This window comes from Mercenaria mercenaria, unplaced genomic scaffold (assembly GCF_021730395.1).
Source record: "Mercenaria mercenaria strain notata unplaced genomic scaffold, MADL_Memer_1 contig_4118, whole genome shotgun sequence".
Lineage (NCBI taxonomy): Eukaryota > Metazoa > Mollusca > Bivalvia > Venerida > Veneridae > Mercenaria > Mercenaria mercenaria.
The window spans coordinates 4,166-16,701 of NW_026462322.1; the positions used below are offsets into that span (position 1 = coordinate 4,166).

At 36.7% G+C, this 12,536-nt stretch overlaps 1 protein-coding gene across 1 annotated transcript; it reads right to left on the minus strand.

Annotated features, from left to right (window-relative positions):
• Positions 1-552: 552 nt before the first annotated feature.
• Positions 553-9,087, minus strand: LOC128553617 (ubiquinone biosynthesis O-methyltransferase-like; the record flags this gene model as incomplete). The annotated part of the gene is made up of 4 exons (XM_053534791.1): positions 9,057-9,087; positions 6,650-6,780; positions 5,955-6,185; positions 553-964 (listed from the first exon to the last, which is right to left on the minus strand). Coding segments are annotated over exons 1-4 (805 nt in total), but the record flags the coding sequence as incomplete, so codon positions are not given.
• Between the last annotated feature and the right edge of the window lie 3,449 nt (positions 9,088-12,536).

Genomic DNA, 12,536 nt, shown 5'->3' on the forward strand with positions numbered 1-12,536 from the left:
GTGGAAAATTTAAGTAAAAAGAAAACTCGTTTTTTGGCTCTCATTTTATTACGCGAAAACGTAGAGCAATTCCGAGTAAATCATCGTCTGGAGTTTCATGTCAGCTTTCATTTGATGTATAATTTATGGGGTTACGTTAAAAAAAATTACCGGTACAATAATTTCAAGGCAGATTTTGTCCCCGTATATCTGACGTCAAAAGTGCGCGAAGTGGTCATGTTTGCGACGTCATGGAAACGTCACTGATGCATTAAACGTATAAATATACACAGATCTAAATCAGAAATATCTTCCAGTTTTTGTTGGTACCAGTCACTAACGTGGGCTCTGAAAAAAGTTATAGTGTGGTTCCTCCTTAAAGATAGAGTTATCAATGATGTCACATATTACTCGTATAGGATAAGCAAAACATGTTGGGTACATTGACGTAATATTGACCGGGTTTGCCATGTTAGTAGTTAACTTATAATTCATTTGGCTTACATATAAATATGGTGACAATACCATCTGTATTTACGCGATCGTGCTTATGAATCCATTCTTCAAGCTCACCTTTGTCTTTTAACTCGCGCAACTTCTGCTTCACATCACTTACTTCATTTTCATTTGCGATTGCCCAATAAGAATCGCTATCCCGCCAAGTTTTGTCGAATGGCCCTTCTGGGTTTAAATAATCTACCAGAACAGAACCCAGAAGCCTCATCTTTTGAATACATTTAACACCAACACGTTTAAAAATATCAAGGTAACGGTGAACAGAGGCAAACTTCTTGACAAATCTTTCCGTTATTCCTTTATTAATGTGGTAATACCAGGTGTTAAGTATGTCGTCCGCAGTTGATGCAATGATAATTACAATTCCATCTTGACGCACAACTCGTCGTGCTTCGGCTATTGCAAGCTCAAGTTCTCCGAAATGCTGGTCATCATCTTTCCCAGTACCAGGGTTCAAATGATGCAAGACCTGAAAAAAGATATGCAGTGAGAAAATGACTTACACATAAAAACTTATCCTTTAATAAAGAAGATCAAGGGCACATGACACCGTTACAAATGGGATATTGTTTTCGGTTATTTTTCCTCCACTAATGCAGTCGTGTCTACTACAAGAAGTCGGGAAGCAGAATATTTCCAAGCGCCAGGATGTAAGGAATTCACCGATTGGCCACACCTACATGCTTCGGTCCAACGGGCGTTTGCGTTTTATGACAGTCTATTATTAATTTTAGGGTTTTTCACAAACAACAATATGACAACAAAATGTAAATCAATTACATATACTGAGAATCTATTGAAGCTGCAGGTAGTTTCATTTTTGACTTTACCTGAAAGAATTTCTGGACATTTATACTGTCATAGTAATAAACACACCACTGAAATAATGTAATCTGCCCGATGGTATTTTCAGAGGAAAGTTTGCCGCCAATTTCTGCGCTTACGATATGGCCAAATCCAATAGTGTTAAAGGGGTATTTTAATGAACGAAACAAAAAAATCTTTATTCAACTTGAGCAAAGGAGTGTATTTCAAATTATGTCAGCTTGTTACTACACCTCAACAACTAGCCCAGCCATTCCTTTTTTAAAGAAAACTTTATTGCCTTATCAGTACTAAATATATTGCACCTCGTTTTCTACTCGGCCACAGGCATATTATGAGCTGCCTGTTCTGTCGGTGTTTGTCATTAAAACAAGACATTATCAGTACGGTGTTTCATGAACACAATTTCAAGTAGGTTGGCTTCTTTCAGAATCCAAACCGAGCTAAAATAAGATTGATTTGTCCTAAAATTGAAGTAATGACACCTTTTTACTACTGTTTGCAGATCAATGGTTTTTGTCGATAGAATTTTTACCTTTACGTCACAAAAGTGACGATGCTGAAGCTATTTTTGGACCTCGTCTATACAGGTTACTCTGCCCTTTCTGTAGACTTAAGATTAATTTACACAACAAGTCGGTAAAATACACTAAATGAACTTGCTAACGTTGGTCATATGACCCAGAATTTTTCAAGATTAAAAGTTTATTTAAATACTGTTGAAACGTGTGTTTAACCGAATATTAAAAGATATACTAATCGTCATTTGATTTTTAAATGAATCTTGCCACAAAGTATAACGTTGAGCATGCACACTTAATTTAGGTCGCGAGGATGTGTATAAAACGGAATCCTCTAATACATTTTAGGTATCGTCCAGCATAAATTTCAGTGCCTTTTGCTGTAGACTTTTATCTCGTGCTTAGCTTTCACAATATAAAACTCGACTGACTCGTGGTAATTGCTGTAGCCTATCGTTGATTGAAGGTCGTCATTAGTTCGATTTACGGAACCGACAATGCCTCTTTAGTTGAAAAAGTCGGTAATTTCTTAAGGAATATGAGAGTCTAGAACTGGTTCTTCCCAGAAACGAAGACAAGGCTTATCAACTGCCTGTTTGTAAATAATAACTGAAATAGTGTTTAAACAATGGGCATTAAACTCTTCAAATAAATAGTACCTAAATTCACATACATGTAAAGGATAAGACTGAAGACGCCCCCGCCCCTCCGCCCCCGCCCCCGCCCCCCAAAGCTAGCGGATGGGGCGGGGTCAGCCTGTCCAGAATATGAAAAATAGTTTCAACTTCGACGCTTTTATGACGTGAACCTGTAACTCTATCGATTTCAAAAAAAAGGTGAAGGTGCAATTTGATCTGCAAACAGTAAAGGGAAACACGTTATATCCTAGGAAATAGATGAGTTTTATAAGTCTATACTTAGGCGGGAACTTATGACGAAACTTAAAATCTTATGTGAAACGGGCCATTGTATTTTATTGTGTTAATTAAAATGCATTCACGATAATTAAATATTTGTACATAAAAACCGTGATACTTTTTTCTCATTGCTCAGGTACCAGACTCAGGCGCATTATTTTATCACGGACGTGCACCTTGGTAGAACCATCCACCTTCCGTAAGCGAGCTGAATGGCTTCTTCATATGAACGCTCCGAGTAAGACGGAACACACATTTGTGAGGGACAAACTTGTACTTCAGAGTCAGCGACCTTAACCATTCGGCAAAGGACAATGGGCATCCGGTTCCTTAATGTGGTCATCCGGAATTACTTCAACAAATACTTGTATATAGCGTTTTTCCTGCAGACAGCAGTAAAATTCGAAAAATAACCTAGATAGTTGTATTTCAGAACGAAACATACAGGGTCTGAAAGTTCAATTTCTTAGTAAGAGCATTTCCTATCAGGTGACTATGGTTTCAATTCAAAATTTGACGAACAGGGTCCGGTTGTTCGAAACTTTAACCGGCTGTTAAACTAATCTCCAGTTAAATTTTGATTCAAAATACTAGACTTGGTGGGACACACTAGTATGATGTTTTGATTTTATTGTAAAGATTTTCCAGTGTTCCAAATTCTTACCCTATACATTTGTTTTTCAAAGTCTTCTGAAATGCCGAAAAATAACGCTAAAAGTTAATCAACCGTTAGCTTAATCGCCTGTTAAAGTTTCGAACAACTGGTTCCAGTTGTTTTCGAATGTCCTGGTGCTGTTAAATTCTAAATGTTGAAAAATATTTTCTGAAATAGGTTTAGATCAATTTGGCTTTCTAAAATGTTCATGTTTATGTGGTGATGTATGTGAAAATTCAGCATGATAATGCACACTTCTAACATTAAAATACGTTATACGAGAGAAACTTATGAACTTATAATGTTGGTTGTAAGGAATTTGGAAATGTTTCCAATTGTAAATTACAATGTGTGAATACTTAGTATTTGAGCCACGCCATCAGAAAACCAACATAATGGCTTTGCGACCAGCATGGATCCAAACCAGCCTGCGCATCCGCGCAGTCCGGTCAGGATCATTGCTGTTCGTTAACAGTCTCTCTAATTCCAATAGGCTTTGAAAGCGAACAGCATGGATCCTGACCAGACTGCGCGGATGCGCAGGCTGGTCTGGATCCATGCTGGTCGCAAAGCCACTTTGTAGGTTTTCCCATGGCGCGGCTCATTTTCCCCCGTCATTTCGTTTTTAGCTTTCCCAAAGTCCACAAACTACGTATACCGACATTGGTGAAATTCTAATTACAAATGCCGTTACTACCTTTTCTCCATACATACGCTATAAAAGTAGTGCTGTACTTCTATGAAATTCAAGGGTCTGAGAGTAAACAGATCGATACCATTTATTTAGCATATGCAATAAATGTGAACACGTATGCTTTGTAAATGAAAAATATGGCAGGGATTATAAGTTCTTGTAAAGAACTTTGTCTACGCGTTGTACTACTTTACGACGTAAATATTTATTACGTGACCCAGACCAAGAACACATGGTTCCGGTTCAGCTCTAACTTTCTCTATTCATGCGCCGTAAAGGTAGTTCACTACTTACAAGGAATTGAAAGATATGAGAGTAAACAGATCGATGCAATTTATTATGGATATGCAATAAATGTGAACACTAATTAATTTTTATTTAAAAAGGCCATTTTCATATACATGTATATTACTGATATGATGCTAGTCTTGCCAACCCTCTTGTGGTATTTTGTTGATATGCTGCTAGTCTGGCCCAATTATTTTCAAGTGCTCACTCAATACTATTAAGTGAATCAGTTGGATTTCTTGACATGTAGAAAATATCGGGGATTCAACATACTGATTTTTTAATCTCACTTTTTTGTAGGATTTTTAAAAATTTGTTACACAGTTTTGTTAGATATTTTTTTTAAAAACTGTTACACAAGTTTGTAAGATTTTTAAAAATGTGTTACACAGTTTAGAAAATAAATATGTTAACATTTTCTCTGTCTATTCTCTTGGTTTTATGCAATTGACATCTCACTTTGGAAGATCCTGTTATGATTGTCTGTCAAACCTGCTTTCAGTCTAGTCCGTTTGATTTTCTTAGAACCTTGCCAAATACATAAACAACCCCTACTGATTTTGGTGTTGAGGTCAAAGAGACCTTTAAAGCCTTCGTCTGCTTTTACTGATGATCAGGCTTCATACATACAGACATTGGTTCCCTATTAGATCTAGAGTCAAGTCAAAGATTATGATCTGAGTAACCTTTACTGACTTTGGTCTGGATGTGGATTACTTTTTGGGTTCAGTGAGTTAAAAAAACTGGAAGCATTTAGTGAAATATTGCAAAATGATGGAATATTTTCTTGCCTGGCTTCTCCATTAAAATGCATACAGGTTCATCTACGCTTCACAAGGCTTTGATTTATTACGGTATGAGTTGAAGAGGAAACTTTACAGCGATGAGTACAACACTAAATTCAGTTGGACTTTTACACAACAGTATTAATCGGCAATAGGCTCGTCCAAATATACCAAATATAGCGTATTGCTGTTCTGTACTCGTTTTAAAAATCAATATAATTCAGTATGGTACTGTTAAATTACCTTATAATATATGTAATGTTAAGCATTAAGCTTTCTTTTTCAAAATTAAACACGACGAATACGTCAAGCGGAATAATTACATGAGGACATAACAAGAGTAAATTATTCCTTGCGGCGTATCAACTCATTAAAATATATTTCTACTATATATACTTCTATTTTTTTTATGTCTGTTATGTTAATCGGTATATAAAATGTGGTTAAAAGTAGGTCGACGTGACTAGACTTGTACAGAGTAATTATTAAAACTGAACTTGCTTTGTCATATTAGATGGATCAGATGCATTTTATTTTCAATTTTACATGACAATTAATGTATATTTTCAATGGTAAAGTGAGTAAGTGATACTATTTAACATACATTAGAATCGAAATATTAAATTGTAATAGCATGTTTTATGAATCAGTTATACACAACACGGAATATTTCCCTCGCCTTCGAGAAATTATTCCGCTTGACATGTAACCTCTTAATCGTGTTAAAATTGATTAAAACACACTTTTGCTTTATGCATTAATGTAAGTACTTACGACACTAAATAGAACGACATCGAATGTGTCATCATCAAATGGTATCTTTGGTAGCTTATACTCGATGGTGTCTACCACAGTATTGTCAGCTATAGCTTCAGCTAGTTTTACCCTTGCCTTTTCAAGCATTCCACTGGACGCATCCAACAACGTAACCTTGCCAACACCATAACCAATCAGAGCTTTGGCATAATTTCCCGTCCCGCATCCGGCATCCAGAAGGTGAATATTCTGCATGCAAGATAAATCAATATCATTGAAAAATATATTTATGATGCGACAAATTGAGTTCAGGGAGAGATTAGCGAAATGGTTCTTGAGACAGGTTTACACATTTTGAATATCCTGCAACGGTTCATAATCCTAGACCAAATTCTTTTTGAGATACATGCGACACAAACTTTGAGGCCCTTTTTATGCACATGTTTGAAAAATGTCATAACTATTGTTTGGCCGTATGATATCCCAATTAAAACACCAGGCACACAACTTCACATGCTGAATAACAATCCTTTACGTCAGATTACTCTGGGCTTATACTTCTTTTGGAGATGTCCCCAACGCAAATTCGGACAGACGGACGGATAAGGGCAACACTTAATGACCACCCTTCCAAAAAATAAAAGAAACGACCTTTTTCGCTTGACAGAAACTTGCCTTACTTCACTCTGTATGTGTATGTAAAGTTGAATTACCTTGAGCGGTCTTTTGCAGTGCACTTGAATCATTCCTGCAACCACATCAGCACCAAGCGGCTGACGATTGCCATCATAACTGTTGCTAGTCGCATTATAGTCTTCGTATATACTCATTGCGAGAATTGAAACTGTAACATATAAATATACTATTTATTGTATATGCAGGCATTTAACCTTTAGCCTGCTAGCAGCATGTGATTTTTGCCTTTGCGTCCAGTGCAGACCAAGATCAGACTGCATGTCCGTTCGTTTATCAACAAAGTTTCCGCTCCAAAGTAAAGATGATGTAAGAGATAAATGTCTTGTCAAAAGATAACAACAACGTCTAATTTTTTTTATTTGATAGCTTTAATGACGTATAACATACACGTGTGCATTTTATTTTAATTACGCCTAAATAGTGCACACTTTGCATATTTTTTACCTGAGACATATAAGACTTTTTTGCAGGTTTGCAAATAATGTGTCATGAAAGACAATTATGTGATAAATGAAAACACATTATAGAAATAGATGTGTGTATCTGCAGGGTTTCAAATCCGGGCCCTTGTGATCTGTATGCCCGACATAATCTTGTGCTCAATTACGCACCCTACATTAAAACAGGCTGTACATAATACTTCGGTATTAGCAGCGTGGGGAGGATAGCGGTGAATGGTGCCATTGCACGGTTAGTAATGAAAGAGTAACCTCAATAAAAATAAAATCTTTTTTTGCGCTCTGACATGAAGCTACTGCCTTACACATACGGTTTCAAGAAGATATTTCTTTTTTCTCTCTCATTGTTACACGAGCCATATTTTCGTGCATTTTTGCTTTGTTCTTTTCCATAGAAAATGCAATTTTTGTCTGATCAACAAAATTAAACATTTCCTTTATTTCCTTTTTGTGTTACCCTACGGCTGGTGTTACGTGATCGTATGGAATATTGTTCCTTCGCGTTGTGTCTTTGGTGGGTAATCAAGAGCTCATATGTATGTGAAACGAGAAGAGATGGAAAATAAACAAACACACTGTCAGTTTTATATAATGTATTAATTGTTAACTAAAATGTGCAGAAATAATCACACGCGAGCCTCTCTCTGTATTAACGCATATACAAGTCAAACTAGATGAAACAGTTAATAGTAAAATAGTCCCAAAAGTCTTTCAATACAGCACACCCTGACGCAGCATTGGTGGCTGGAAAATAATGTGTGTACTCTACAAGTATCTATCTAACAGTGCGCGCCACAGTACCGTGGTCTATGGGTTTTATAACAACTATGTGACCTTTGACTGTCTAGACATGAGGACATAGTTATTATTAGCTTCTTTCTAAATATATGTTTGACCAATGCCCATTTGATCGGGTCAGCTATATGTCACGCGTATACCTGTGTGACCGGTTAAGTATTTCATGTATAAACTGAAATATACGAATGTACATGAAAGATGGAAGGCTAAATATCATAATGACCTGGGTAAACGTTAAAGTATAACATTCGCCCCTTTCTAGAAAAAAGAATTAAATCATATTTAATTGATTAAATGCTTTTAACTTAAATGCAAAAAGCAATCAAAATCAGATCAAAAATCTAAATGCTAGAATAGGAGCAACAAAAATAATTAAACGGTAAACAAACACCTTAAACCGTTAACAAGTATTTGTCCACTATAAATTTTATGCTGAGTGCACATAAGGTAAATTACAAGTAAGCGATATGCGAATATTTGACAATAATATTTCGACAAAGTTTTGCCGGGGGTAAATTATGATTTCTGAAATATGCTTGATTAAATTACTAGCTACTAAAAATGTTAAGGTAACCTAACAACAAAAATGAGAGAGTATTTAAATAAAAATACAATCCACGCGAGTTATATTTTTTTTTCTGATTTTACAAAATAATCCACGCGATTTATTTTTCTTCATCTGTGTCCATCGGTCTTCTTGGTAGTGGTGAGTAGTTGGAGTGGCCTAGGCGTAGTGGTGACTAGTTGGAGCTCGAACTTGACCAAGGACTAAGGGCTTACATTCTGTCGACCCTGCCATATATCTGCCTGATATATCCGTCACAGGGGTTTACGATACTCATGGCCTTAGCAATAACGTGTAGATAAACCAATGAGTTATAACATGTCGTTATAGCCTATGTTCGCATGGAGTAATCATATAAAGTTTAGCCAAAGTTTAATAGTAATTTGTGTCTGCTTGGAGATGTTATCGTTTCGCAGCTAATGTCCTGTTGCTGCATTTGTAAATATAATGTAATTGTCCACATTCCAGATAATTAATGTATCGTACTTTTAGACGTCGTAAATGTTAACTGGAGGAAGAAAACGCACTTAGATGAAAATACAGATAAACTGCGAGAGAGTGTCCATCACTAATGAGGCATCGTCGCTGACTAAAATTATTTACATGTCATGTCAAGTGCATTATGTACAAGCATTCCGCTTGTTAAAAGTTCAAGTCATACAGTAACACAAGTTCATATAGAATATACGTAATCCACAATTGTAACTCGAATGTCACTATGTACAAAATATATCAGTCATATAAATTCATGCCGACATTATTTTTCTTCCACGTCTGGATACAGTTTGACGTAATCATGTCCAACTGTTGGAGCGGAAGCCTCAATCGATTTTGGATTGTAGATCAGGATAATTTCCTTAGCCGAGGGGTCGGCAGCATCCGCTTTCTTCCAAGCAACCATGTAGTCAGATTTATTATTGCCTTTACTTCCAGAATTTCGGCGAAGCCAACCCTTAAGTACCTTAAGGTTAACAAATTTGCAACATATGAACATAATGATCCCCAAAATTAAAAGTACTACTAAGATTATTGCAACATAAACCCAGAAAGGTAATCCTCCTGTTTTAGGCATTTTAATCTCTCTTAAACTTGCTAATTCATTTATTCAAGAAGGCAATTGAACCTCTGGTAGACTTTTAAGGTGTTCAGGTAGTTCCTGTTTTGTAAAATGTGGTAATTTTGGTACAAAATCGTGAGACATTTGACATGATTGCAATACAAATGTACTATTTATCTCTTTACGGTTTTGTAAATATAAATGGACCATACATTGTTTTGTCATTCGTATGGAGTACAGGGTGGACTTTACCTCGCAGTAACCTAGGGCCTTGTTTGAGCAGCTTGCTAGATCACTGTTAGTCAGAATGGTATATCGTGTTATGTGCTCTTTAAGCTGGTGCTTTTGCAGGGGTGTTTATGTGTCTTGTGTTTTATGATGTGTGTTATTTTGCTGAAATGTGTTGTTTTGTATACCTCTGTTCATTTTAAATGCTTTATTTAAGTTTAACCATTTATACTTTTCACTTACGGCGCACATGTTTAACAATAATTATTTTGTTTGCCCTAACGCGTCTGTACACATTACATTTTGGTAATACTGCTTCGGGAAATTCAGTAATTTAAAGTACAATATATATCTGATTAAACCTAATGATGACCTGAAACGCCAAACGAATTGTTTGACAGCGACTTGGTTTCACAAAGACATCATTTTACAATAAATCTAACATTAACGGATCCTAAATAGTCAATGTTGATTAAGTCAAGATACCAATGACAATCCGCGGCCGTCTTAACAAGTTAACTCGCCTAAGGCAGTATATTCATGTAAATAATGTCATTACAATACTGTATAAAGTTTACACGTTGCAGTCGAAATTGACCACTAAAATTACAATAAGTGTGGCTATATACTCTTATGTATATAAACGCCATTGTCTTACTTTGACCTGTGAGTCAAATGGAAAATAAAATCATAAACATAATATATTTATATATATACAAAATTACATCTGAAGCCTTCCTACAACATTATTGCTAGAGCGTTAAGTAGGTTCTTAAACTGAGCATTTTTATCATTTACATCGGGTGACTGGTTCGTGAAATCTGAACAAGCTGTCTGAATAACACCTCCAGGCGATTTTACTTGTCTTATTTCAGCAGTAGTTATACACTGCGACAGTGAAGGTCTAATTTCCGGATCATTTAACATGTTAACTTCCATGGGAGATTCGTTTGTAGAATTCTCATTTTCTGAAGAGTATGGTGTATCGGTGGGGCCATTATTGATTTATTGCGTTTAGATTGCACTTGTTTCTTAAGCTTAGTTAGCTTAGCAATTCACTATCAGTGCTATCAGAGGACGATAACTGTTCCCGTAGTCTTTTTCTACGTAGTTTTCTTTGAATTTCTGCTAGTGGTGGGTCACTATCAGAGCTAGCAGACGAATCAGTTCTTTCGCGACGTAACCTATTTGTCACCTTTTTGGGGACGGTTTGTGAATCTGACCTAGAATTGTCGCTATCTGAGTTGGATTCAGAGTCTGAGGGGGGTACTGCGTACGTTGATTTTCTAGTCCTTTTATCAATATTGACCTTGGGTGCTTCCCATTCATCTATATTGGCCGCTTTTATGTTTCGAGCATGAGCATGGACGGTGGTACCATCCAGTATATGCCTTAATACAAAAGTGAGCGGGGTCTTTTTCTCAACAATGCGATAATATGGTGTGTACCTATGATCAAGTTTGCTTTTCCTGGCATTATTCTTTAGAAATACTGCCTGGCCTACATCTAAGGTAACCTCTGTGGCATTACGGTTTGCATATTCTGCCTGCTTCCGTTTAGCCTTTTTCATGTTTTGATAAGTAACTCTGAATGCTTTGTGTTGTTGCTCAAGGGCAATTTTATGTTCTTGTTCACCCATGTATCGCCTGCGCGGGCGGAGCAAGTTGTCAAGAGGTAACTGAGGGTCACGACCATACATAAGAAAGAACGGGGGAAAAAAACCCGTAGTTTCACAAGGGCTAAAGCGATAGCTTGCTACAGCAGCTTGCAGACCTACATCCCAGTTTTGTGCTTCTGTTGTTTTAGACAGAATATCTTTTAGACTCCTGTTGAATCTTTCAACCTTACCATTAGCATTTGGGGAGAATAAAAACTTTTTTAAAATTTTTTTGGGTATTTTAAATTTTCCTTAGTTACGAAAATCCATTACCTTTTTTCCAAATTTTCTCCCCCCTTTATCGCTAAGAAGTTTTTTTCCATTGCCCCGAAACAGGGAAAACCCTCCTCAAAAATTTAAATTTGAGCGACTTTTTTCCGCAGTCTTTTTTTAAATTGGGGAACATTTTGGGCGTAGCCCGTAAGCCAATAAAACAAAGCTAGTATAATAATTTGTTTCCAGCCAATGTCGAGGTAGTGGGCCTGTTTGTCTACACGGATTTATAGAAAGGGGTAGTTAGGTATTCTGTGTCCTGTACGGGGGTTTTTGGGGTGCTTTGCGATCTCTTTTGACGGGCTACACATTTTAAAACAAATTCAAGTACATGTTTTACAAGTTGGACCAGAAAAAAATTTTCCGCTTGTTTAGCGCCCAAACATTTGTCCCCCACCCTATAACCTAGCCCGTGAAAATTTTTAAGAAATTCGGTTCGCAGGGGGGGATGGGACACATAGCCGAGGACTTTTTCACCGCCCGGGGTCAGAGATAAAATTATAAAAAATCATCTAAAACAACTTATTTGTTCAAAAATTTTGGGCGGGGTCATGAACCGTAACTGCTTTCTTATCTGATTGAACGTTCGCCCTTTTAAATAGCTCTTTCGACATTTTTTTTTCTGTTTCGGCCCAAAAATTTGGTTTCAACATCCTCGGGCGGCTTTGGACATAACTTAAAAATTTCCCTTTGGGGTTTTGATCAATTTTGGTGTTAATGACATTGACCGGGAATGTAAAAACCCTTTAAATGTAAACAGCGGTAATTTGCCGTCCCTTCCTCGGGACGAAGGGGGGGTTGGCAGGGGGATAGCATGTCAGCACATTGTTTTAAACCCCCAAACTGATGTTTTTAAATTTTTCCCCAT